The sequence below is a fragment of the Phacochoerus africanus genome, chromosome 2, assembly GCF_016906955.1.
Source record: "Phacochoerus africanus isolate WHEZ1 chromosome 2, ROS_Pafr_v1, whole genome shotgun sequence".
In the NCBI taxonomy this organism is placed as follows: Eukaryota; Metazoa; Chordata; class Mammalia; order Artiodactyla; family Suidae; genus Phacochoerus; species Phacochoerus africanus.
Genome location: NC_062545.1, coordinates 85,699,636 through 85,727,274, shown reverse-complemented (window position 1 = coordinate 85,727,274; position 27,639 = coordinate 85,699,636). Strand labels below are relative to the sequence as shown.

Sequence of the window (27,639 nt, the reverse complement as noted above, 5' to 3'; positions counted from 1 at the left end):
GCAGCCACCAACCTTTTCTCCATCTCTATAGTTTTTGTCATTTCAAGAATGTCTCTATTAGTGGAATTTTTTGAGATGTGACATTTTTGGCTTAGCCTCATCCCCTGAACTCCGTCCCTATTGTGTGTATCAATAATTTGTTCCTACTTATTACTGATTAGTTTTTCATGGTATGTTTGACTGTACCACAATTTTTTTTTTAACCATTCCTCCACTGAAGGACATTTGAGCTGCTTTCAGTCTTTGCTACTATGAAAAACCATCATGAATATTTGTGTGCACATTTTTGTGTGGATATGAGTTTCCACTTTTGTGGGATGAATGCCCAAGTGTGTAATTTCTGGGTCATCTGGTAAGTTTGGTTTTGTAAGAAACTACAAGACTCTTCCAGAGTTGCTGTGCCATTTTACATTCCCACTACCCACGTATTTGAGATTCTACGTCCTCACTTTGTGTTTGGTATTAGTAGTATATTTTTCTTTTCGAATAGGTATGCAGTGATTTATTACTGTGGCCATAATTTCTATATCCCCCATGGCTACTAGGTTGAACACCTTTTAATGTGCTTACCTACCTCCTTTGAATGACATGTCTGCTGTTCTGTCTTCTGCCCACTTGATCACTGAATTTTTTTCCTGTTGAGTTTTGAGAATTGTTTACATACCCTGTGATATAACACCTCTATTGGATATTATGATTGGCAAACATTTGCTTCCAGTCCATCCTATGCCCACTTTTACTAAGTCTGTAACACTTTACCATTTTCCGAAGGTTCTGATCTTCCCTTGAGATGGCTTCTGCCTTTTAACCCAGGAAACTGTCTTTTGCCCTTCACCATTAAAAAATATTTTTGTCAGACTTTCTGGGGTTTTATTACAAAAGAAATAGTCTTTCCCCTCCATCCATGTGTTCTGCATTCAAGAAATTCCTCCACTTCCCTTGGGGGATAGCTTTCTACACACATTTTGCTTATGGTGATAAGATTATTTTCACCAATATGGATGGTTCTCATGGTTTTTGGGGGTTTTTTTGGTTTTGTTTTTGTTTTTTTAAATGGCTGCACCACAGCATATGGAAGTTCTTGGGCCAGGGATTGAATCTGAGCCATGGCTGTGACCTACACCACAGCTTGCAGCAACGCCAGATCCTTAACCCACTGCACTGAGCCAGGGATTGAACTCAAGCCTCTGCAGGGACCCGAGCTGCTGCAGTCAGATTCCTAACCCACTGTGCCACAGTGGGAACTCCTCATGTGCTATTTGGTCTTGTTACTATGACGTTAGCTCCCTTTAGCAATTATTTGGAATAATACCTTAAACAAATGCATTTTACTTTGTAAGGGCCTAGGGGTTTCTTTTGTCTTCCTGCTTATTTATTTGTCGTTTGGTTTTGGCTCCATGGGCATCTATATTTTATTGTCCTCTTTTGTCATTTGAGTGTCAATGCGATCATTGGTGACCACCTCCCGAGTCTAAGCTTTGTCAAGAAATCAGGGCTGAAGTCCTTCTTGTTCAAAATCTATTGCTTCTGTTATCAATATTGAAGAGCTAACAGCTCAGAAGCCCTTCCCTTTCTCCAGCAGAGAGATGTGAAGATAAGTGAAAACTGGAAATTTTCAGGTAAACCTCTAATTAGTATCTGCTGTGTGCTAGACATGGAATGCTAGGATGGCCTCTATTAGAAAGACTCAGGAAGAATATTTACTCTCTCAGCAGCTGGGGTTTGATTTCCTTTATTAGCTTGCTGATCAGTGTGTTCCCACAGTGTGAATGATGGAGGAGAAAACTGAGCCACACTGGCTTGCCACTTACCTGGTTGATACCAGATTCAGGACAAGGACCCAAATCTTCTGCTCATTAGAACAGTATTAGTTTGAAACCCAAAGAAGTCGAGATGTTTTGTCTTTAGGGAACATTTTTTCACAACACAAAGAAGATAAAGCGGAATTTAAATTTTCTAAGCGATTCCAAATAATAGAATTTTTTCAATTAGAATGAAAAGGAATGCTAAAAGCAAAAACAAGTATACCCTTCTACACATTGTAATTGGGAACACAGAAATCTTTCTAGTTATACTTTGCCTTCATTTTTAGATTAGCTCACAATCACCCCCAAGTTGCTAAGTAGCAAATTTATTATGGGACCAGCTCAGAACTGGCTATATTGTAATCAGCTGTGGTGGCAGAAAATCCTGAGAGGGCATGAATGAGCAGGAAAGGTTTCTTTCTGCTGCCCCTAGACAAAGCACATGAAAATCCATTTCTATTTGCAGTAGATTCCTGCTTCCTGCCAAAGGAACAGTCGATAACATCTATAAAAATATGATCTCTGGACTCGTTGCTAGGTTACTCACCTAGAAGCCTTTTCCTTCACAATGCATGATCATAAAAAGCCACTGAGAGATGTGGAGATGAGAGACGGAGAAAAAAATCAGTAGTGTGAATAAATGGGAAATTGATATTATCATGAAGATACCGGGTATGGTAATAAATGGCTTACTTACTACGACAGATATTTGACTCCTTGCCAAGATGGGATCCTGTATAGCCGCAAACTACAGTAAGAGGCTTTCAGTTCTCCAATCCTCTAATTTTATTTTTCCAACTTCCTCAGGAGTGAGCATTTCCATGTAGATCCTGGAAAAGTTTCTTTCCGAATGAAATGCTGTTTACCTCTGAATGTCACATACACACACATGTTCAAAATCTGTTCCTATGGGGTACTTTGAATTATAGCCCTCATCCTTGTATTGTTTACTATCTCACTCAGATTATCAGCAACTCTTAGCCAAGTCACATCTCCTGGTATTTATGATTTCCTGTAAGTGAACTCTGAGTTTACCTGGAGAAGCTTAGAAGTCTCCGTAGCTACTCTCGAACCGACTCTGAGGAATACAGATACGGAAAATATCAGAACCATCTGTCACTATCTTCCCGCCAGGGCTGGTCTGCTGGCCATCTGGTTGTCCTCCCTTCCCTATTCACTGCTCTGTTGTCCCTCCTTGGCTGTGCCCCCTCCTCCTGGGCTACGGTCCCAAGGGCCTTCTCTCCATCTCTGGGTCACAGGAGCTCTTTCCTGCATCCCTGATGTAGATGCTCCTTCTGGGTCCTGGGAAGAGCTGGTTCCTTGTGTTTTCACATCCTCCCTGAGCTCATCCACCCCACTGTCTGTCACAGGCCCCCTACCTGTTTCCTTTCCAACCTTTCCCTGTACCTATTTTTCCCAGCAGAATATAAAACCCTGTGAAAGTAGGAACACAGTGGGCTTGGGAATATTTGATTGATGAATGGTTGAATACAGGAATTTTTTTTTTTTTTTTAAGTGAACATCAAGGTCCTAAAGGCTTCTTGGACATGGATCCTTGAGCTGAACTGGAAAAGTGATCTTTGTGAAGATAGCAGGGGATAGAAAATTCAGAGAGTTGTATGTCAAGGTGGTGCTATGAGATAGTAAGTTTTGGCATGGAAGTGAGCCCATGCATGTCTGTGCTGGGCTGCGAGGGAATTGAGGATAAAGAATAAGCCTTGGGGAGCCAGGAAAAAGCTCTAACTAGGGGGGGGACTGGATGACAGTGGCAACTGTGTGGCATCTGGTGTATGAGTAAGAGGGTTCAGTAATTGCAAAAGGAGTGAAAATCTGCACACCCCACTTCCTGCCTTGTTGATGCTTTGCTTCATCAGTGACAGAGTTCATTAATACCCCAGCATGGGACAGAATATAGGTCACAGTTGGAATTGTTGCGTTAGCAGATATTTACTGTGTGCTGTACACTGCACTCCTAATACCATAGGCTGTGAAAACCAGCGTGCACGGCACTTCGCACTGTCAGTTTTGCCAACCTAAAACGAGACACATCTTAAAGATTTAACCGCGATACTTGAGCTGGTGAAGACAAATACTTTCCTCCTTAAATGGGAGGGAGAGATGTAGTTAACTTAAAAAAAAAAATGTAATCACATCATATGCTATCACTTATATGTGGAATCTAAAAAAACGGATGCAAACTTTTGCAGAACAGAAACAGACTCACAGATTTTGAAGAACTTAGCAGTTACCAAAGGGGACAGACAGGTGGGGGGAGAGGGGGACTGCGGGTTTGGGATGGAAATGTTCTAAAATCAGGTTGTGATGATGGTTGTACAACTGTAATATAATAAATTGTATTGAATTTTAAAATGTAATCGATTTATTTGTTACCCTGACCAGTAATAAAGTATGTGCCTGGAAACCATCACAGATAAGAAATAGGACTACTGACATGTGTGCTTCTTTTAAGAAACTCCAAGAGCTGCAGGGAAGCACATGTTGTTTTCTTGCTGTCAGTTTTGCTTCTGACAGGTCATTTGGTCTTGGGAGACCTGGTTTTCTTCCACTCATAACCTACTCCAGCTGCCATATCCTTAGATTGCTTATGTCAAAAATGTTACCCTTGCTTTAAAATGGAACTGGACTCTGATGGCTGATTTCCCCCCCCCCCTTTTTTTTTTTGCCTTTATTACCAAGTTGAATTCTAGTGAAAGAATTCAGTCAGCAAAGATAATTGTTTTGCACACACAAAAAAGTGGTATTTTCAGTCTTGAAACTAGTTCATGTCGTTATTTATTGCCACAGAAAAGGAAACTCCCACCCCCACCCCCCCACCCCCGAAAATCAGCATTCAGAGCTGTTGCTTATTGATAGGGGAAGGTTAGTTGCCATAGCAGTCTAACAGCCTCTGGAGGGAATGTGGTCATGGCCTTAAGCGCCCAGCAACCCACCCAGTTTGGAGAGCCCCTACTGAAATAAAAAATAGTTTAATATCTGTAGCTCAGAGGTGTCTGTAGATTTGTTTTTGCACACTTACTGTAATTTAAAAGAAAAGCATTTCTAATAAACACAGTGTATGTGATTTTCTTCAGGATTGCAGTTAGCTATATTGCCTGTGGGTTATTCCCTAAATATGCCCCCAAACACCCAAAGCAACCTTTGCTCTTATTTCTGTGCACTGCAGAGCTTGCAGGCCTTTTCAGCAAGATGCTGATGGTATGCGCTGATCAATAGTCAGGGTTTCCAGTGTATGGGTGAACATTCTCACCTGGAGGAAACTCGTGGCACATAAATCAGCTCAGTAAGTGCTGGGCGAAACAAGCAACTTAATCTTTATATATGACATTCATTTTACAGTAATAGAAACCTGCCATCAGTGGTGGTTCTGCCTCTGCAGGCAGATGGAAGTGTAAACGCTATTTACAGGATCCCAACCCCACCACATTTGCTCTGCAGCTGTGTTTAACGGTTATCAGCTTGGCGTGCGGCGTGGTTGTTTTGGAGAGAAAAGAGACGCTTCACATTCCTTTTGGAGTCACTGAGGTACCTACGGCTGAAGCAAATCATACAAACTTAATTCGATTTGCTCCATCATTAGCATTTGAGGCAACCTAAGGAAAATGCTTGCAGGTTGCTGACTTGTTCTGTCAAAGAGAAGCCCGCTTATGGAGGGGGCTGGGAGTTGAAAAAGATGAAATCCTAATGTATTGAAGCGATATTCTCGATGTGTGATGTGTATAATGTTTTAATTGAGCTGTAAAAGTGACAATTTTCAGGGATAACCGAAATGCTGGCCTCAGCCCATTGGGACCCCTTAGCTTCCACGCACAGGAATGGGTTCCTCTGTACACGGCCAGGTCCACTGGATGGCACGTATGAGCATGCAACGAGCTTTGCACCTATAATGAGAGCTCAGGGCTATTTAATAAACACCCCAGAGCCAGCTGTGCAGACTGTGCCAATAACCACTAACTGAAGCCGGCAGACCCCCACACCACACTTAAATTTGCATTTTAACTTTAAGATGAACGTAACTGCAATGCACTGTCTGTTGTTTTCATTGCAGGGAAAAAAAAAAAAGGAATTTTATTTTCTTCTCAAGAAACATGTCTTGAAATCCGCCAGAAATTTTCTCCTGTAGCTTTAGAGTTCTCCAAAGTGAGTTAATCATGGAAAAGAGCCATAAAATATTTACTGGGAGCAGAGGCTTACATTTCATATTCTAATTTAAGTTCAGACTAGGAGAAAACTTGTGACCTTTGTTGATTTAAACCATTTGTCTAATCTGTCAAAAAGCCGTCGCATTCTTATCAAATTACTTAACTACCTAAGTTCATGTAGAGTCAATCAGTGGTAAGGAAAGAGATGAAAATGAGCAAATTTAATTTCCTGGTGAAGCACTGTAATGATTTTTTTAACTTTTAGAAGAAACTTTAAACTTCTAGCCTACCATAGATCGAACGCCCATGTTTTCCTGAGAATTCAAAATCAGCTTCAGAACCCAAAGTGGCAGCTTGCGCCTTGCACTCAAACTAGCTGTTGGTCAAAAACGAGGAACAAATTCCACTCTTGTCCCTCCTTCCCTTCAACTTCTCTTCAGCGAGAATCTAAAAGACACCAAGCACAGACAGCCAAGCTTAACCTAGTGCAACTCCAACTAAAAAGACCCATTTATTCCCCAGTGACCCCTGCCCCAAGGCACTAAAAACTGCTAAGCTTTTTATTAAAATTGGAAAGAAGAAAAAAAAAGATCTTGATAGGGTATTTCCTAAACAAGCAGACATTTCCACCAGTTTCTCTTTCAAGGGGGTAGTGGTAACTCTACTAATACAGTTTTCACCTTGCATCCATGAAAGACTGTTTGTTGTGCCCACTTTTAAAGTCTCCTGCAAGGAGACCCAGGAGGAACCAGGCAGGTGTGTGTTCTCCTTCAAGTGCCCCTGGGTGACCTCCGTCACCTCATTTGACCTTTGCCGGCCTCGGCACCCCACTTGTCACTGACACCTAGACTGATGAAAGGATTCAGTGAGATGATATAAATCACTGTACTTGTTTATTATTCAGTAGGAACATCTCTTTGTCACTCTTGAGTGACCGCCTGGCTTTTCTGTTCTCTGACCACGTGTACTGCATACTCCTTTTCCTGAACTGATGCATGGCCACCTGGACACATTTCTTTCCTGGTAGCCTCCGTGCTGTTTCTCAGGATATTCATCATGTGTTGGTTAAAGACAGAATTATTGGTTTGTGACCACATGTGAGATGTATGTACACTGTTGTCTGTTGGCATATGACTAATATGCTCTATGGGGATCAGTGCTATGGGTCTTAGCCTGATGCCTCGTTGAGGGACGGGATTGAATTTTTATATAGTTTAGCTCCAAGTAAGGAGATAAAAAATGGTATGTAAATGGTCTGGTCCAAATCAGTAAAATATATGAACATCAGCTGTTGATAGGACTCATATAAATGTCGTTCATGAAAATGTATTAAGGAATAGTCCCTCTGGACATTTCTAACATTAAATTTTCATGCTTAACTATAAAAGTAACCAGAACCAGCTCCCAGTTACTAACCACCCCTTCACTAATGTATCTATGATTTAATCAGGCTTGTTAGAAATTTGTCCACTCTGAGCATGCAATACAGACTTTGTGAGAATATGTACAGCATTGGATTCACTTCATTAGCATACAGTTTATACAAAATTAGTTAAAAAAAAGGAGGGAATGCATATTATCCCCCTAATTCTCAATTATCTCTTGATTCTTGAAATTTTAACATGAAAACATGTATGTAAATGCCTAGACATTCAACCTGAAGAGCTTCTTTGTAAGAAATATTACCCAACTTTAAAGGTAGAAACATGCATATGTAAATACAGTAAATAGGACTGAAAATATCTTTTGGATTCTGCATCATATATATTTTTTTTTGATATAGACCATAATTAAAATTGCTAGAGTTGTTTTAATGAATAGGTTAAACTCATTATGTTAACAAAAGTCATCTGCATGTAAATAATGAGAGCTCTTACAAGTAAGCCTTTTCTTAACAAAGGTCAGAGACTTCTGCCAGAAACTTGTTTGCTTTGTTAATTTGTTCAATTGTTAAACTTTGGGAATGCTACTGCTCCTGGGGTCCAGTTAACAAGTTTGGGAACCAATCTCCCTAATTGAAATAATTGATGCTAGCCTAGGACATTTATTTCTGCTGTGCTTTTCTTATTAAAATTGCAGTGACCTGATGACCAACATTAAGCTGCTAAGAAAAAAGTAACTTGGTCTGATTGATACATTCAGCAAAACCAAGTTTAAAGGCTGTGTTGCTGTGACACCCCAGATTAACTTTAAAAAACAAATTATGTTTAATTCGCTAAAAAACATTGACATGTCTCTTTTGGCATCATATAGGTAAAACAAAGTTGATTTTTCTCTTTCCTTGCTTTTTTTTACATTTAGCAAGTTGTTTCATCATTTTTTAAACATAAACAAAAATGTAGACTAGAAATTTAACGTTTAGAAAGAAAGAACCCATAAAGAAAAAGCTGCCATTATACTGTAACAAAAGAGTATCATATGCAAAATAGCAAATAGTTTAGCCCTCTTTTTCTATTGTTTGTTTGTTTTAATCCAACTTCTTAAACTTTTTAGAAAGATGCTGCCAGAGAGGGTCAAATCACTCTATTCTAGCAGTTTCGTTTTGTAATTAGTCTTGAAACTTCAAAAAACAGGTTGCAAAATGGGGACAGTGACACGTCCCACTAGCAATTTTCTGAGTGCAGGTTCAACCCCCACCCCCGATTCTAAAAGAATATGCTTTCTGTGAGACAAAGCAATCGTAAGGTCACTTCAGCCGGGATTGATTTCTGCCCTCCGAGCATCGTTTGGTGGTGTCAGAATGCCATACAAAGAATTTTGCTGAGAAACAAGCAGAAAAATTGAATGCTTTGTAGGATCATCAAAAGTTGCTTTACAGGAGTATTTTAAATGTCCTAATGCCAAGCCAAGCAAAAATCCTACCTTACAGAGAGTGATTTGTTCCTGAGACGACCCAGTGCTGCTAGTCGCTTATGTTTATCATTATGCATTTCCATTCTAAGGAAATTCCGCTCTCAAACTTCGCTGCCGGTGGATTCTTTTTTCTATAGGAAGAATTTTGAACTATAAAATTTGAGAAGCTTCAGCGTCTGTGGAAATTTGAGAGCATTGCCTTTTTTTTCCCCCTCTCTGTTGAATGCAAAGTGCTTTAACAAAGGCATTCTAGCCACAGTGCATATTATATGTCAAGATTTGCACATCTTTCAAGAATTTAAGAGAACTTTAGATTTGGAACATTTTAAACCTCAGCACATCTTTGAAGACCGATTGCAGTAAATTAACAGAGTATGTTGAGGGAAGATTTAATGAAGAAATTATTATTGTTGTTGTTATTATTATTATTAGCCTTTGTACTCTTCAGGTGTAAATGGTGAGGCCGCCCCAGCGGGTCACAGCCCAAAACTATATCTGGGGGAAAGTTCGAAAGCAGAACCAAACCAGAGTGGTTTGGATGGGGTGCTTGCTTTACCTTTGTGATTGCTAGTTTAGTGTTTATGAACAATTAAAAAGACTTAATATTTGTAACATATTTAGTACAGTCTCTGGGCCATAATGAGCACTAGGTACTTAAAAAAAATGATTTCAGATAAGATTATAAATGGTAGAAAGAAGTTGTCCCTTGCTTTCACTTACTTCTGATTTTAAAATAGTGAAATTTACAAAAGTGTCATTTGGAGAAAAAAGCAATTTCTGCTATATAATAAGTTATTAACATTAATTTTAAAATTTGTTCTACAATAATGTAAAATTGATGTATTGAGATTCATAGGTAATTTTATATTAACATTTTCATATCCTAACACAACTGTCAAATTTGAACCATAAATCCTTTTCTATGTATATTTTAATAGCATTCTCTAAGTCTGATTAAGGTAGCTAGACTGTATCCAAGGAAACCCGTTTGGATCAGAAATAATATTTCTGTCTAACTTCAGAAAGAAACTTCCATTTTAAAAATGGAATTTGAATTTAAGTGAAAATCCGAGTTTAGAATTCAGTTCCATTCTTTAACTAGCTGAAAGAAATCTTAGAAAACAAAAATTGTACTAAATTGCCAGTAATTTGCATTAAAGAGGAAGAAAGGGACTTTTTTTTTTTTAATCGGCAGACATTGAAGATGTTCTAGTGAGGTTAAGTAATAGAGATCTTAACTTTTAATTTAGTCAAGGTTATAATTTTAAAGGAAAGCTTTGCTGAAATATTTGGGTTGACTATAATGTTTTATAGTCATAGGTGTTATACAAAGCTGGATGAAATTATATTATTTGTATACTGTCTTATTTACTTGTATTGGTTCAACTGTATTTTAAAAGTGAGAGACCTCATATCAAGTGTTTGTTGAGTGCATCTCGTGTTCATGGTATTAGAAAAATAAAATAAACATAGCTGTAATGATGAGGGGATCCTGTTAGTTTGGAGATAGATTAGGGACTCTGCGGTCTGAAGAGTACATTCCATAGGTCTGTGCTATATAGAAAAGTGATACAGACATAACATGTATATTTTAAGCTCCTTTTTTTAAAAAAGCAATATATACTGCTCAAACCATTAGGGTAAATGAAAAATACTTTATTTTACATCAGTAAAATTGTATTTGTTTAATTCAGTAATGAAATTAATTCCAAGTTCCTGGCAGAGTGCCTTCTCAGGTTTCTGTGACTCATTTGTGATTCAGACACCAGCATCATTTTTTCTCATCTGCTGAAACTCAAATGTTTTGGCTGTGGGCAAGTTTTCATGGTAGATTTGAAACAAATATTCTCTGATAATATTTGGAAGCTGGGTGATGTCTCACCTTACATAAATAACTAGGAGTCATCAACTTCAAATCAAAACATAAGTCTCTAAGTTCATGGACTATCAAATAGACATCATTTTGGTATGTAAATTTTGTTTTCCTCATATTTTTTTAGTTCAACTCTTGCATAGTTCATTACAGCTCCTAGACAACTAATTGAATTTAGAAGCAAAATATTTTGCTTTATTTTCAATAATAACTAAGAAGGACTAAATGGTGTTGGAGTTTAGGTTTAAAACTAAGCACATTCGCAAATCACTTCAAGCTGTTTCTTAATGTTTTCTCCTAGAGAACAGATGATAACTCTACAATCTATATGCCTTGTTCAGTGCTTATAACATCTATAAGCTTAATTTACCCTCCCCCTCCAACGCCCTCTTAGAAACAAAATGTGCGCCCCTAATTTAAATGTGGTAGGAACAGCATGATGATTATGTGGTATAACCTGGACCTTTTTGTTTGCAAAGTAATTTGCAAATCTGAGTTATTACTTTGGAATTAAGTTGTGGACTGATCGTTCTCATTGTTCCAAGGAGGAATATGAAATCCGGATTCATCAGATAATCCTATAGGCAGTGCATTTTGACTTTGATGTGTTTCTCATCACAGTGCCCTGTGTTTCTGACTTTCCATTAAAACTTTAGGAAAATTAGCTGAATAGTTTCTCAGGAAAGGGGGAAGAAATTTCATCATCCTGTATCAGCCGTAAGAAAGTAGGAACATAAAAGACCTAATTTTTTCTTATCTCACTTTAAACTTCACAACTTTCCAAGATGTAGTCTTGTGCAATGGGCTGTATCCAACTTTCTGACATTCGAAAGACCAAATAAAAATTATAACATAATTGTTCTTAGAAAGAAATTTGAATTATTTTTAAAGCAATCATTCAGTTTTCATTTTTTCCTTCAATGCAATTTCAGACTCAGGTTAAACCAGAAATTGACACAATACTGAATCAACTACAATAAAAATTAAATTAAAAATTAAACAAATTAAAGATATTTACAAAGCAACGTGAAAAAAAATAAATCAAATGATAGTATTTGGTCTTTATTCTTGACTATTTTTTGAAGTGTGTGTGTCTTGATCACATTACCTGGAACCTTCCAGTAGCTGACTGACAGGCTACATTTCTATAGTAGCAATGCTTGAAAATTATGTTCTTTTGCCCCGGGTGTGTGTGTGTGTGTGTGTGTGTGTGTGTTATTTTTTTAACCATTTCTGGAGTGCCTGACTTCCCTATCTGGCCACAATTTCTCTGTCATTCTAGGCCCAGAACTGGCAATCAGTGTGTAGGCTCCCTGCTCCCCACCAGGGGGCAGCACCAGATCCTGCCTTTCACTGAGCTCAGCCTAGTTCCTTCTGTGGCCTCAGTGGCCTCCACCCTCCTTCCTCATGCAGCAGTTACTTGTTTTGAGTATTTTCTTACATTTTTTAAGGCTTAGTAAGTGTCCAGTAAATAGTAGCTGTCAGGCACAGCGCTATAATGGATGTTAACTTTTCAGTGTTGGCTGTTCTTGTCTTCAATGGTGCTTTGGTCTATCATTTCAGATATCTTGGGTTTATTATAACTTGGAAATCTTAAGAGGAAAATAAAAATATAGCAATTACTAGGTCAATTGTACTTTAAAAACAAACAAACTTATAGAAAAATCAGATTTGTGGTTACTGGAGGCAGAGGGGGAACTGCATGAAGGCAGTCAAAAGGTGCCAACTTCCAGTTATAAATACTAGGATTCAATGTACAACTGCTGTTTGTTATATATGAAAGCTCTTAAGAATTAGTCTTGGAGTGCTCTGGTGGCCTAGTGATTAAAAAGATCTGGTGCTGTCGCTACTGTGGCTCCGGTCACTCTGATCTGGGTTTGATCCCTGGCCAGAAACTTTTGCATGCCATGGAGCACCCTCCAAAAAGAAAGAAAGAAAGAAAGAAAGAGTCCTAAGAGTTCTCATCACAAGGAAACATTTTTTTGTTTCTATTTCCCTAATTTTGTATTTAGATGAGATGATGAATATTTACTAATCTTACTGTGACAATCATTTCATGATACATGAGTCAAATCATGATGCTGCACACCTTAAGCTTACATAGGGCTCTATGTCAATTATATCTCAATAAGACTGGAAGAAAAAAACCTAGCAATTACTGAGCACTATGTTAGGCATGAAACCAGGTACTTCTCATATGCTGCTGCCCAAGCTAGAGAGGCAAATAGGAAGAGTAAGAGTGGAGTCACAAAATAATAACACGACCAACAGAATTTTTGATACTTCTCTTTTGTTGTCAACAGAGCCTTAGAGATGTTAAATCCTAGTAGAACAAAGATTCCTTTCAGATAGAATTCCATGCTGGATCAATTACATTATACAGCATTGCCATAAAAACAACAAAAAGATTTGTTGGAAGTCACCATAGCTGCAGGGTAGAATGCCTGACACTGATTTCAGTGATATAACTCCTGTGACACGGTGACAAGGATTTATAGCTCAGGTCCTTAGAACTTTAATGGAGAAATGAGGTTAAATATTGAGATATCTTGAGGGAACCCATGAAAACCCAAATATACATGCCTTTACATACCCATGTACATAACATGTAACCTGTATTACATTCACCAAAACACATGAATAACTGCCATACACTTCATTTTTCTTGTGATGAGAACTATTAAGATCTAGTCTCTTAATAACTTTCGAATATGCCATATGGTATTATTAACTATAGCTAATATTAAGTACACTTAATTTTTCAAAACCTAGTGATAATATTTATTCTAAAACAATCGTGGATCCTATTTTTTTAATGTTTATTTACTCTCTCTTACCTGCTAGAAAATTGATAGTATCTCCATCCTTCACAATTTCAAAAAGGCATTTAAAATTTTTTTTTGCTTTGTTACAGAACATAGGAAAATAATGTGTTTTGCCTGCATCTGCGATTTTTAGGATTTGGAATTGTTATTTCATATCATTTGCTTCCTTTTCTGGTTATAACATGCATAGAAACCCAGATGGCTAATATGTAAGCAGTTTGAGTTATGCGTCTTTAAATCATTTAGGACCGCCTGGAGCTTCCTGATACCCAAGACTGTCTGTTTATCATTCTGTGTTACTGTCCTGCTTAAATGTGTGCTTTCAGCTTTTTCACATCTTAACCTCTAGTTTCCTTATATATACATGGGAAAGTCTTCTTAGACCGAATTTAACCCTCTCGATGGTCTATGGTAAAACCTTATTCCCAGCCTGCCTTCCACTTTACCATTTTTAAACATTTTTATTGTTGTTGTTATTGCTATGCCTCAAAATTTGCAGAATGAATACAGTCAGCTTTGAGTCTTAACTTGATGATGTATGTAGCTGGTCCACCTTGAACAAGTTCCTTCAACTTGGTTTCCTCATTGGAAGTGAAATATAATACCTACCTTATAGATTTGTTAAAACAATTAAATGAGATAAACTAGAACTCATTTAGCACTGTGTCGCTACATCCTAAGTACTGCTTGCTATTCTTAACATAAAGAAAATTTTCATACTTATAGAAAAACACATTCAGAAGTAAATTCAAATACCATCACCTAGAATTTCCTGTGAGGGTCTTTTAGAAGGACTATCTCTTTTTCTCAAAGCACCTGATTATTTATGTCAAAGCACATACCGTATATGTAGGTGTTACTACCTCGTAGTTTCCTTTTGGCTCTTTTCACTGGATCCAGGGTGAGAAACTTTGGAACACGTATAGCTGGAAGAAAGTTTCTCTTGGCCCTGCCTGGGTTCTCTTCTGTTGCCCCTGGTTACATGCTCCACTGTGATCTGCTTTGGAACCTTGCAGTCCCATCCATCATTGTGCCAAACAGATTGAGCCGGTCTGCACACAAGCTCTCCAGGAAGGGAGATCAGAAACTGGTACTTCCTATCTTAGCCCCTGGCTGGATATTACTGGTAACCCTCATGACAACCCCGCAGATTAGGTAATTATCTATTCCTAATTTTATGTGGGTTTCTACTTCTGAATCAAAAATCATCACAGTTTTAAAAATATGAGTGGGCATATGTGGCCAATGAAAAAGAAGCATATGATTAATCTGAATTGTCTTGAAAGTTCAGGGCACGTGGTTGCTGTAGTTAGGGTGTCATAATGTGGAAATAATGTAGAGAGATAAACTTTGTGCAGCATTAATCTGGTATGTTGATCTACAAATCTTCTGAGAAGTTTTAAATATTTCTGTGTCTGTGTGTACATACGGCTTCTAGAGGGAAAAAAATGAGCTTGAACAAGGACACTTATTTTTTTGTTTGTGGTTTGGTTTGGTTTTGGCCACGCCCGCAGAATACGGAAATTCCCAGGCCAGGGATCGAACCCACGCCACAGCAGAGTACCAAGCCACTGCAGTGACAATGCCAGATCCTTAACATACTGTACCACCAGGGAACTCCAAGGATGCCTGTTTTGATAGTTGCCAAAGACACACATAGTTACAGAGAGATCGTGTATGTGAACCAGTTTAGTAGGAAGTAACTGCACAGCTGCTTGACCCAAACATCTTATTTCTGATTTCTTTAAAAGAAGTTTTAATACAAGTCCATGGAAAGAATAACTTGTCTCTTTAATACTTCAGAGAGAATAATAACTATTATTATTATTGCATAATAATTATAGTATTATATTATTATACTATAATTATAATATTATAATGTTATTATGATAACAGAAAGAATAACTTGTCTCTTTAATACTTTAATACTTATCTCTTTAATACTTTAATAGCTTGTCTCTTTAATATTTCAGATAGCAAAGCATTAAAATTTTATACTGTTTCCATTGGTTAGGATATATCTATATTCTTGAATTATCTTCCATGATTTTTATAATTCATTTATATATAATACTTTATAATCATTTAATTCTACATACCTTATAGTAACTACTTCCAAGTTAAGAAAATACTATATATAAAATAACAGATTTGTGTAAATAAAACAGGAACCTTTATTTGCATAAGAAGAGGATTCCTTTTACTCTTTCCTTTATCTCAGTGCCACATAATTACAAAGGCATTGCTATGACATCATAGCTCCAACAGTACGTATAATGTACAAGTGGGATCATTTTGTCACCTCCTTGCCACTCCCTGCCTCCAAGGGTGACCACTGTTTACAGTTCAAGCGTGACCTCACAGCCTTTTTCTGTGCCTCTGCAAACATATCGACGTATTCCTGTAGCATGCTCTCACATGCTTGAGGAATTAGAAGCACTGATATTTGAAAAAAAAAATTAGTTTGGTGATGTTGGTCATTCTGCTAAAAAATAGTGATTTTCACAAACACTGAAACATCCTTCTATCAGCTTTCCAGGGAACTAGCTTGAAAGAATAATATTTTCTAACATGCAGAAGATCAAAGGTATTTAAGTGAAATATTTTGCCCTTGCTTTTCAGTATTCAGCAGTGCCCATGGATATTTTGTTTATGAAGAATGTAGTATTCAGGGGAGGTGAAAAAAGCAGGTCATGTCAACTGAAGTAAGAAACTGAGTTAATCCCAAATTGACAATTTAAATCCCTTTAAAATTACTTATTTCAGTCAAGAAACAGCCCACCCAATCTGTCATCTCTTTGAACTCATTAGTCGTGGAATTTCTTAGGTGACTCTAAACCTTACGCATTCAAGGTTCTCATGTTGTTGATGAAGATTTCCTGTTGCTGGAAGAGCCAGCCTGTATATGGTGTTGGATAAGAATTTAAAAATACAGTTAGTGAAATATGTAAGAAACTGTGAACCCTCTCAACTCCTTTGGAACATAAGGCCGTGTAGAAAGTAGATGTGTAAAAACCCAAGATTGTGATTTCAGGTAATAGTGGTGAATGGTAGTATCATTTTTCTCTGACTAGTTTAATCACGTATCTCTTTTTTGATTTTTTTTTAATGCTCTAAAATTTTTATTTTCAAATTTGAATTTGTCCCTTGAATAACATTATTTTTTTCCCCTTGAAGATAATTTCTTACAGGGTCTCCTGTGATTGGGATCTTACTTTTTTTTTTTTGAGCCAGATCACTAGCCTTGCCTGGTGGAGTTCATACTTTCTTAGGGAAGAGTGATAATTGGGCTTCAGCTGTGGGTTGTGCTGAGTTCAGTGCTGTGGGAGTTCAGGGCTAAAGCACATCCCTCATCAGTGGGACAGGATTGGGGAGGTACTCTCAAGGAAGGCTTCCTGGTGGAGATGCCTCCTAAGGTGATAGCAGGGAGATGTCGGTGCATCTGTTAGGCAAAGAGCAGTGGGCTTGGGTTGTGAGTAGCCCGGGGACTGACAGCATCTACCAAAGCCTGGCGCTGAGAGAGACCTGGTCATAGTGAAGTAAATGGTAGTTCAGTCTGCTGGGGAGAGTAGTGATAATGTATATTATGAAAGTAATACATGTTGACTATATGTAAAATTTGAAAAATGCAGGAAACAGGAAAACACTTACCATCACTAATTCAACCTGCAGAGTTTACTGTGAACATTTTGTTATAATTCTGCCATACATTTATATTTGTAGAATAGCCTGTTTGGTATAATCCCAGAGGGTGTGTATGCTTAAAATACACATAGAAACATGAAAATATACTCTAAGTAAAACTGGGATCATGCCAAATATATCATTATCTGTTTTGTTTTTGTTTTTTGGTTTTCGTCTGTGCTTGTGACATGCAGAAGTCCCCAGGCCAGAGATCAAACCTGAGCCACAGCAGTGACCATTCCAGACCCTTAGCCTGCTGTGCCACCAGAATACTCTGGTTACCTGCTTTTTTCACATTATAATATATGTAATTATTTTAATACCCTTGAGTGCATTGTATGTTAAATCATAATGTTTCATATCTATGAATAAAAAGCAGTGTTCTTGGAGTTCCTGTTATGACTCGGTGGGTTAAGGACTCAACATAGTGTCTGTGGTGATGTGGGTTCAATCCCTGGCCTCACTCAGTGGGTTAAGGATCCGGCATCGCCACAAACTGCAGTCTGGGTCACAGATGTGGCTCAGATCCCATGTTGCTGTGGCTGTGGTGTAGGTCTCAGTTTTAGCTTCGATTGGATGCCTGGCCCTGGGAATTTCCATATGCCGTGGGTGCGGCTGTAAAAGGAAAAAACAAAACAAAACAAAAAACAGCAGTGTTCTAAAGTTAACCATCTGGATTCTTCTCTGCAGGAAGAATGTTTCCTGAACCTTGAGGCTCCTATATCCAGAGTTTGTGGGTATGACACGCCATTCCCTCACATTTTTGAGCCGTTCTATATCCCAGACAAATGGAAATGCTATGATGCCCTTCGCAAAATGATCAACTATTGACCAGGGAGGTAAGTCTGCCCTGCTTTTTGAGAAAGCTAGTGAGGGTCCCTGACATTGATGTCCTGTGAGCCAAGGAACAACAGTCAGTGTGTTGTATTTTCATAAATGGCAACTTTCAGAACAAAGCATGGATTTCAGAAAAAAAAATGTAAACCTATGTTCACATTTAATAGAAACATATCAAGCATATGTATTATCTGATTTCTATAAAACAGAAGCATCCATATGTTACCATCGAATAACACCAGATGAAGCTGCCCTCTGCCGTGATTGCAAATAAGTCTTACTCCAGTGGTTCCAACTTTTACCCTCCTTTCTGTATATTTTCACCAGAATTTTAAACTATTCATGAATAGGGATAATTTCTGTTATGGAAAGACGGCACTTCAAGCACCATTAATTTGGACGCCAGTGATTTAAACTATATGGGTGTTCCCATTGTGGCTCAGTGGGAACTAGCATCCATGAGGATGTGGGTTCAATCCCCAGCCTTGCTCAGTGGGTTAAGGATCCAGTGTTGCCATGAGCTGTGGTTATAGATCACAGAGTTCAAATCCCACATTGCTGTGGCTGCAAGGTAGACTGGTAGCTGTGGCTCAGATTTGACCCCTAGCCTGGGAACTTCCATATGCTCCAGGTGTGGCCCTCAAAAAAAAAAAAAAAAAAAAAAAAAAAAGAAAGCAAGCACAAAACCAAACCAAAACAAACAAACAAAAAACTAAAACATAAACTATATGATGATTCTTAGCATTCTGAAATGTGCCTTTATATTATCTTGAAAGATAGGTTTGTTGAACAGAAAACCTGTTTATTATGTATAAGGGAAATTGTTACTTTAAAAAGATATTCAGCACTACTACCATTTCCAGACCTTTTTTGGATAATAAGTGATATGTATTCATTGAGATTTTCTAGGCCATTCTTTTCTGTCCCTCCAGCAGTTTTACTCTGGCAAAAATGAATACCATTTAAAAACTGTTAAGTTAGTTTTCCATAGTTTTAATTAAGAAGTTGTTGTCATTAATATACTGATTTACTTTATCTCTGGCATTTTTGAAATGGTTCAAAATGCATACATAGGAGTTAAATGCTTCACATTTTAATACTTAGGTTGTCCAAATAATACTAATACCTTTTAAAGAACTGTATTGAAGGGAAAAGTGAGAATAGGTTTTAGATAGTAACATAGCCCAGACTTTTTTAAAGTTTAGAAAACACTGCAATTCCTGAATTCTATGTATGGGTATTAAGGCCCACTCACCTACCAGAGCCAGACACCTTTACATTTGTCCATGTAGAGAAAATACTGCCCTCATCTGGCACTAGGATCCCCATGGTGGTAGTTCTGTTCTGAGGATATTGTTATGGGCGTAAGTTAGGGCCACACTTAACTTATGTAAGTGTGTCGTAAGTTAGTCCACACGCCCCCTGTCTTCTCTTGGACACGCAGAAGTAGATGCTGTCTTTCTGATGTCCTCTTAATGTCTATGAGGGCAGCCAGCTTCTACAGACTCGCTTAGGACTAGTTAGAGGACTTTCTCACTTTTATGTCCATCTTATCCCTTCCATGGTCCATCTATAACAGGGAGTCAAGGTAAGGCTGTGTGCCTTAGTGTTATTTCTTTTCTTTTCTTTTTTCTTTTCTTTTTTTTCCTTTTTTGGCCCCATCCATGGCATATGGAAGTTCCTGGGCCAGGGATCGAATCCAAGCCACAGCTGCAACCTATGCCATCCATAGCTGTGGCAATGTCAGATCCTTAACCGCTGTGCCACAGCAGGAACTCCCTTGTTGCTATTTTTAAAGGTACTGGTTTTAAATTTGGATCTGTATTTCTTTGTTCTCTTTTCTTGTCTTCTCTTTTCTTTTCTTTTCGAGCTGTACCCATGGCATAGGAAAGTTCCCAGGCTAGGGGTCAAATTGGAGCTACATGACAGCCATGGCAATGCCAGATTGGAGCCACGTCTGCAATTTACACCACAGCTCACGGCAACGCTGGATCCTTAACCCACTGCACGAGGCTAGGGACTGAACTCATGAATGCTAGTTGAGTTCATTACTGCCGAGCCATTATGGGAACTCCTGGACTTGTATTTCTTTTTGAACATAAAAAAATCTTCAGGTCTATTGTGAAAATATGATACAAGAATAGCTCTGCTCTGCTGGAAGTTAAATATGGCATTAAAGAAAGTAATCATACAATCTATATTTAGTTCAGGGTGGCCAGAATGTCTATAATTATTATTTATTTCTTTTACAGAAAAACTTGAAGATTGTGACTAGATACTGAAATATTTTTCTGATTTTTTTTTCTATATTTCCTCTTCTTGAAAATGGAGTTTTTATGAAATGAACCATCTTGGATATTGGTTGAAAAATTATGAATTACTGTATTAAGACATGTAAATTGATCATTTCCATTAAGAGTATTTCAGAGTAATTTTTTAAATGTTCCACATGGTAGGCTTATAAATTCTACTTAATTGCATCTGTACATATTGGCTGTGGGATAGTGTTCAATAAAGGAAAATCAGATTGTCTTCATATCACGTCTCTTTTTTTTTCATTAGTAGAAAGAATTTTTGTGGCAGAGCAATAAACTCGTTCATTAAATCTGAATGAAAGCGAAATGTTTAGAAATGCTGATTCTTTCAACTTCATCGTATTTGGTTTTGTTCTTTGTGGCTAAGATGGTTGTATGTTGATGAAACTTCTGGGATTTTTCCCTTGTTCTTCCCTTTTGTCCCGACAAGGTGGTGTAGTGCTGAACAAATGTACTTTTTCTCCAGACTGTAGTGGGGTGGGATCAACCTTGCTGCCTCTTTTCTTTTTTGGGGGGAGATGGCCAGCCCGAGCCTGTCTCTTGCGACAAAATTGTCAAACGTCCATCTTGTTTGTTCTGGCTTGCTTTGGTTTTGGTTTTTTGGCCATGATGTTATAAGTGTTTTTTTCTATGTTCTTTATATTATTAAGTAGCTAAAAAAAGAGAAGAAAATACATTAACAGCAACTAAGGACTCTATTGGACAGGAGGAAGCCTGCTTGCTGGGGACTTGGCCAGGGCCTCTTTTTCTGATTGGGCCTCTCCTGCCCTTTACCATGGTTTAGCAATGCCTAAGGACAGTCTCAGGGACCCCTTTGCAGAGTCCTCATCCCAGCCCTGCCCCCAGAGGAAGGGCTGTCAGATCCCTTCTCCTCCCATACGCTCGAGAGGAGCTGCTCCCCACCAGTTCCAGCAGAAAGATCCCCACCTCCCACAAAAAAACAAAACAAAACAAAACAAAACAAAACAAAAAAACAGAGAAATGGGGTCATGTAGTGTTTTCCTTTCTCCGTAAACACTGGGGGGAAAATGGGCATTTTTTAAGGATTACCAATGCATACATTACTTTAAAACTACAATTTAAAAAGTTGTGTCCTGGGAGTTCCCATCTTGGCTCAGAGGTAACAAACCCAACTAGTATCCATGAGGATGCAGGTTCGATCCCTGGCCTCACTCAGTGGGTTGTAAGGATCCGACATTGCTCTGAGCTGTGGTGTAGGTCACAGACGTGGCTCGGATCCTGTGTTGCTATGGCCATGGCATAAGACCAGCAGATAACTCCAATTAGACCCCTAGCCTGGGAATTTCCCCATGCCTTGGGTGCAGCCCTAAAATAAATAAATAAATAAATAAATAAATAAATAAATGTTTCCTGTTTATTTTTATCAGATTTTTTAGAGCCAGAATATAGAAATTGACAATTTGTAGATTGCCAGAAACTTTGAGGGTCAAGTAAAGGCACTTTGTGACAGATTCTGGATAGCAGAGGCTGAAATAAAGAACAAAAAAGCATTTGTTAGGGTTAAAAATACAGCCCTATGCTTGGTTTAAAAATAGAAACACCTAAACAGTCTAGGATGGAAAAAGATGTACTTGTCAGCAGTAAGTTTGGAAGAGATTTAGGGAATCCATTAGGCTTATGGTTCAGGATATTCTGAGTTTTAGATGCCAGAACTCAGTATGGACCTTGGCTTTGGCCTTCCCTCTCCACTAAGGCTGCAGGCGTCCTTGCCGGGAACTCTGATCTCATGTGGTCAGTCCAGCAGAGCAGGGAACGTATGCTGCTCTTCCACGTCTTGGCTGATAATGGGTTCTATTTGAACATATTTGCTTTAGTCAAACTCAGTTTTTTTAGTTGATATTATTTATGATTTTAGGGGAAGTTACTTAAGTTATATTGCCATTGGTATCTTTTTAGTACTATTTTTAAAATGCATTTGTTACTGTAAGAATTTTCTCCTAGCTAATTTTATTTTATTTTATTTTACTTCATTTTATTTTATTTTTTGCTTTTTAGGGCCACACCCATGGCACATGGAAGTTCCCAGGCTAGGGATTGAATCGGAGCTATAGCTGCCGGCCTGTACCATAGCCACAGCAACATGGGATCTGAGCCACATCTGTGAATCTACAACACAGCTCACAGCAACGCCATATCCTTAACCCACTGAGTGAGGCTGGGGCTCGAACCTGCATCCTCATGAATACTAGTCGAGTTTGTTTCTGCTGTGCTGCAATGAGAACGCCCTCCTAGCTAATTTTAGTTTTATTTTCACTCTGGTTCCCTTTTTCAGTTAACCCTGCAGTGCCCACCAGTGAATGCCCCCTTCCATTTTACAATAAACAGCTTACAGTGAATGCTAAACTCTGATGATGGCACAAAATATACAGATACATCTAAATCACTGTCTTCAATACAAACATGATCTTCCTATATGAAAATAAGAAAATAGCCATAAGAAAACACTCAAGAGATGTTACATGAAGGCCAAATTCCAAACCCCCTACTATCCCCATCCTCAGGATAAAAAACCTTCTCCCTGTGACAACGTGGATGTATAAGCAAATGTAATTGTCTCTAGTTCCAATCACACAGTTCCTTTAGGAAAAGAATGTATTCTATACATATTCTCTACAACTGATATATAAGTGAATATACTCTTCTGTTGCTCCAATTATCCCATTCCTTTAGGGAAACAAATCACATCTGTGTTCTATACAACTGATAGTTATTATCCAAGCTAAGTAAATGATAGACATTAGAAAAAGAAATGAGGCAGAGGAGAAAAGACATGTCAGTTCCTGAAATTTAAGTTGCATAATCTAGAAACTCCTGGTGGGATCCCAAGGAGATGTTCCACAGAGGGTCTACACTCGGTTTAGTGGGTTTGATGAAATCGCCTTCCCGTCAGCTTGCCTGTGGTGGAGGCGGGTGGCTTCTGGCCACTTGGCCTCCCCACCCCCACCTCCCTAGTGACAGCACTGCCTTTATTTAGAGGACTCCTTCTCTCCAGCGCATGTGGCTCTGGCGGGCCTGCCAACCCCAGTGCCGTCCAGCACCAACCACAGAGATGGCCCTGACCCAGGCCTGCCGGGTACTAAAGAACAGAAAGTCAGGTTACTCATGTAGAAGCATGACTTATTGAGCCTAAGTTGTGTCAAGGACCCCAAACTCTAAAAGACTGGTTCTCAAACTTTTACCTGTTCCAAGTACACCAAGGATGGAACTAATGGGTGTCTACCAGGTAGGTACTCAGCATGACCTTAAAGAGATGCTTAGCTGAGGAGTGAGGAGCATGACCTCAAAGCATCACATCACAATTTCCAGAGAGACGTGAGGTTTGGAGACTCTGTGTTTTTCTAGCCCATCTAGTTTGGAAAGAAATAGGAAACACTCACATACAGGCAAGTTTTGGAAATCTTGATACCTGATACCTCCCTGACTATTGTAAGTAAAGCTATTTGCCAGGAAAATGAGAAATAAAATTAGAACAAGAATGAGGAAATCGTAGCTGGAAAGGACTGGAAATAAGAATGGAAACCAGCCAAATGAAAAGATATGCATCAATAATTACCTGAGATACACTTTTTATGTTCAACAAATGTTCCATATTTGACAAAAGAAATATATCACAGGGAAAATATAACAGTGAATTCTTTTTGTTCTAAATGTGTACTCTTAAATGTAAGCAAAAAACTTAAAATTCAAAGGATATGAACAGAATAGTTGTAAAAGTCTTTGCCAGCCTGCTTTCAATTTGACAAAGTAGACAAGACTAAATAGTAGAGCTACGTCAATAGAAATGTATTTTTAGCTTTGTGACTTTATGATCAGAGAATATATTGCATTTTAGCAAATACATTAGTAGTTTTAAAAAGTTGACTCTATAGCAAGGAACAAGGAAAAATAACAGTAAATTCCCCAAAGAAAAGTGTATTAGAAGGTAACACATCCCACTAAGAAATAAAAAAGCAGCCAGCTAAGTAACTGTGGAACCCAGGAGAAAATGCAACACAGTTACAACATAATTAGAACATAAGATCACTTAGTACTTCAGCAAAAATGTTATTCAGGGGTAAATTCATAGACTTTAAATCTTTTAAAGAGAAATAATGAGAATACAAGGATGCAAGATAAAAGAGGAAGGAGCACAAGAAGAATGAGAAGAATAATAAAGTTAAAAGCAGAACTTTCCAAATGAGAAAAATAAAACTGTAAAGTTGAAGTTATTTTTTGCAAAAAGGGAAGTGTTTTTTTTTTTCCTTTTATAATGTCTGTATCATGTGATGGTGGATGTTTTTACACAGTCATGATGTCAGAAATAAAGGCTACATGATAGCCATGGTTGTATCAGTTGATATCATCAAGGGCCTTTGTTTGAGAGAAGGAGATTTTTTAACCAAACCTAATTATTTACCCAAAATGTTGATAAGCAAAGACCTTTGTTATTAGGATATTTTATTCCATTACTTTAACAAAGTAATTATTAAGGTCTTGTTTTGCCAAAAGTCCTTTGGTTTCTTGCTGAGGTCTACTTGTCTACCATAAATATTTTATTTACTATGAATTTTCCTAAGATATAGTGACTGCTGAAGAAGAATGAAAGAAATGAGCCAAATTTGAGGATTCTAATCTGGGAATAATACTTTATAAAGCTCTGAGAACTTTTCTGCCCATTAGAAGTCAAGGTACACTTATGTGAGTTTTTTGAGACAGAGGGCTGTGTGTTAAATCACATATTATTGACCGTTTGCACAATCCACATCTAAGTATCGTTGTGGCCCCTTAGGAGATAGAGAAGGAACATTGTCTTTTAAGGTGTCTTGTTGATGCTGGGAGAATGTTGCTCTTTAAGGTTAGATGGATATTTCTGCCAGTGGAGAAGTTTTGGTGGATGCCTAATGTAGATACACATTGTCCCGTGGGGGTGGGGTCTCAAAGGCCAGAGAAAATTTTTTTGTTTAAATTTTTCTTGTTTTGCCACAAAATATGAATTTATATCACTCTATATAGAATTAGAATAGTTTTTTTTTTCCATACCCACAGCATGCAGAAGTTCCCAGGCCAGGGATCAAACCCATGCCACAGCAGTGACCCAAGCCTCTGCAGTGACAATGCTGGATCCTTAACCCACTGTACCACAAGGGAACTCGAATAAATCTTTCAAAATCTTTTTGTCATCCATGTGGATCATCTACCTACTTGATCTGGGGATTTTTTCCCCCTCCATCCCTTACATTTTACTGGTTCCACAAAGACAGGGGGTTTGGTCTGTTTGTTTACTATAATTCTTCAGAACCTAGAATAGTGCCTGGTCTACAGAGGCTCTCAGTACATTGCTGAACAAACCAGTGAAAGGAAATGCAAGCCCATAGTTAAATCAGACCTTGTACCAGAAAAGCACTTAGGCAGAACTTTCTTTGAGTAGACATTTAAATAAATATATTGATAGTCTTTGATATTTTATACCACTTGATATTCTGCACCATCAGAGACATGGAGTTGTATTTCATTTCTTTAGGAATTTTAGAAACTCCTTCCTGTGGGGCTAGACCTCAAAAGTCCCCAAGCGATGAGAATTGTTTCAATACTTTTAGGCCTCTTTCTTCGGATAGATTTCAAAACCATGTATTTTTAAGGGGCTCTATAACAATATTATACATTAGAATGTATCTGCAAATGGACAGACCAGAATGGAATGTGTATTCAGAATTGTTAATTTGAGAGTGATGAGACTGTCAGTCATTTTCTTTTCTTAAGCTCTTCTCATGTCACAAATGGAGAGTCAACCTGACCCAGAGTTACCCTCCCAGTGGTCCCATCTCTGCTGGTCCCCCTTCTTCTGCAGTTGGTCTGCAGACTTGAGACCAGGCCAGAGGCAGGACACCATCTCCTGGACCAGGATGATTGGTCCAGGGGTGGAAGGTGACCCAAATCACCAATCAGAGCACTTTTCAAACAAAAGATCTGAGACAATGTTATTCTGGAATGACCTACTGCTGCCTCCCTCGTAGAGGAAGGCCATCTCTATCTGAAAAAGGAAGCAGTGTACCAAAAAGGAAGTTGCTGTGCAAGATGGCATCAGGCACTCCCACCGCCAGCTCCACTTCTGCCACGTGCAGCCTTAACTTCCTCTCCTTCTGTGAGGAATTATCTCAACATGCTTGCACTTCCTTTGTTCTAAAGTGGATTTCTGTTGCTTGCAAGCAGAAACATCCTAATTCAGTCATTTGAATGCTTTGGAATATATTTTGTTTGAAAGAAGAAAGTCGACATGTTTTTAATAAAATATACTTGGGGAAAACTCTCTACCTTTGGGACTGGACTATGGATTGTGCTTGAATTTTTTATCTACAACATGCAAATTAGATGCAGATTTTGTTGTGGTAATATCAAGTGTCTTAGCCATAAATTAAATGAATGCAGACTGTTGGCAACTTTCCCTTAGGCTAAGAAAATGAGCAGTTCCACAGCATTTCTGTTTTGGAAGGCTTACTCTTTGGAGGCCTAGTCAAAGAAAGTACTTTACTGAAGTCATGAGACCTTAGAGCTGTTTTTAAACCTACCCATATAGCCCAAAAGAGCCCTTGAGAGTTTTCTTCTTCAAAGAAGTTTAATATGCCTACTAGCAAATCAGTCTACTAGCAAATTTTTCTCTGAGAATACTGTACACAAATTCCCCATGTCTTCCTCCTATTGAAGCATACATTTACTTTCCCCCTATTCCATATTTGATGTGAAATATTTCAAAGGGGTTAGAGAACATATGTGGAGTGACTGTACTTTTCACCAAATGTAGAAGTTGGAAAGTACAATTCATTTTCCCTAGGCTGCCTCAACCCAGAGGAAAACTTAAATTAGCCTTAATAGTAACAAGAAGTGTTTTGTATTTGCTTTTTTTTTTTTTTTAATTCTGTCCCAACTGCCAGACAGCCTCATAAAGCTTTCCCTAATTATTTGGGGGAATTGCTGTAGAGCTGCTCGAACAGTCAGATAGAGTCCACAACGCTCTCTGACTCTGACTTCAGCTCCTGCAGAAACGTCCGCTGCTAGCAGCTATGGAAGGCACCATAGGGCTGATGCTGCAACAGGGGCCAACTGTGGCTGCCACTCCCTACCCTGGAGCCCTCGGAGCCCCTCAGGGACTGGGTGTAGGTGAGGAGGCTGTGGATGTCTCACACTAGGCCCTGGAGCTCTATGTTCCTTCCCAAAGCAGGGGGTTCTCCCATCTCCTGTTAGGTACATGGTTCCCAAAAGAGCATGGCCATGTGCCCCAGCATGATTTTA

At 38.5% G+C, this 27,639-nt stretch overlaps 1 protein-coding gene across 1 annotated transcript in view; it reads left to right on the top strand.

Moving 5' to 3' along the window:
• The window catches only part of BCKDHB (branched chain keto acid dehydrogenase E1 subunit beta), a 261,605-nt gene extending 243,566 nt beyond the window's left edge, over window positions 1-18,039 (top strand). Inside the window, exon 10 of the mRNA XM_047763367.1 lies at window positions 17,891-18,039. Within this exon, the coding sequence (XP_047619323.1) occupies window positions 17,891-18,031 (141 nt within the window). The 3' untranslated portion in view covers window positions 18,032-18,039. The remainder of the gene's footprint in view (window positions 1-17,890) is intronic.
• Window positions 18,040-27,639: the final 9,600 nt, after the last annotated feature.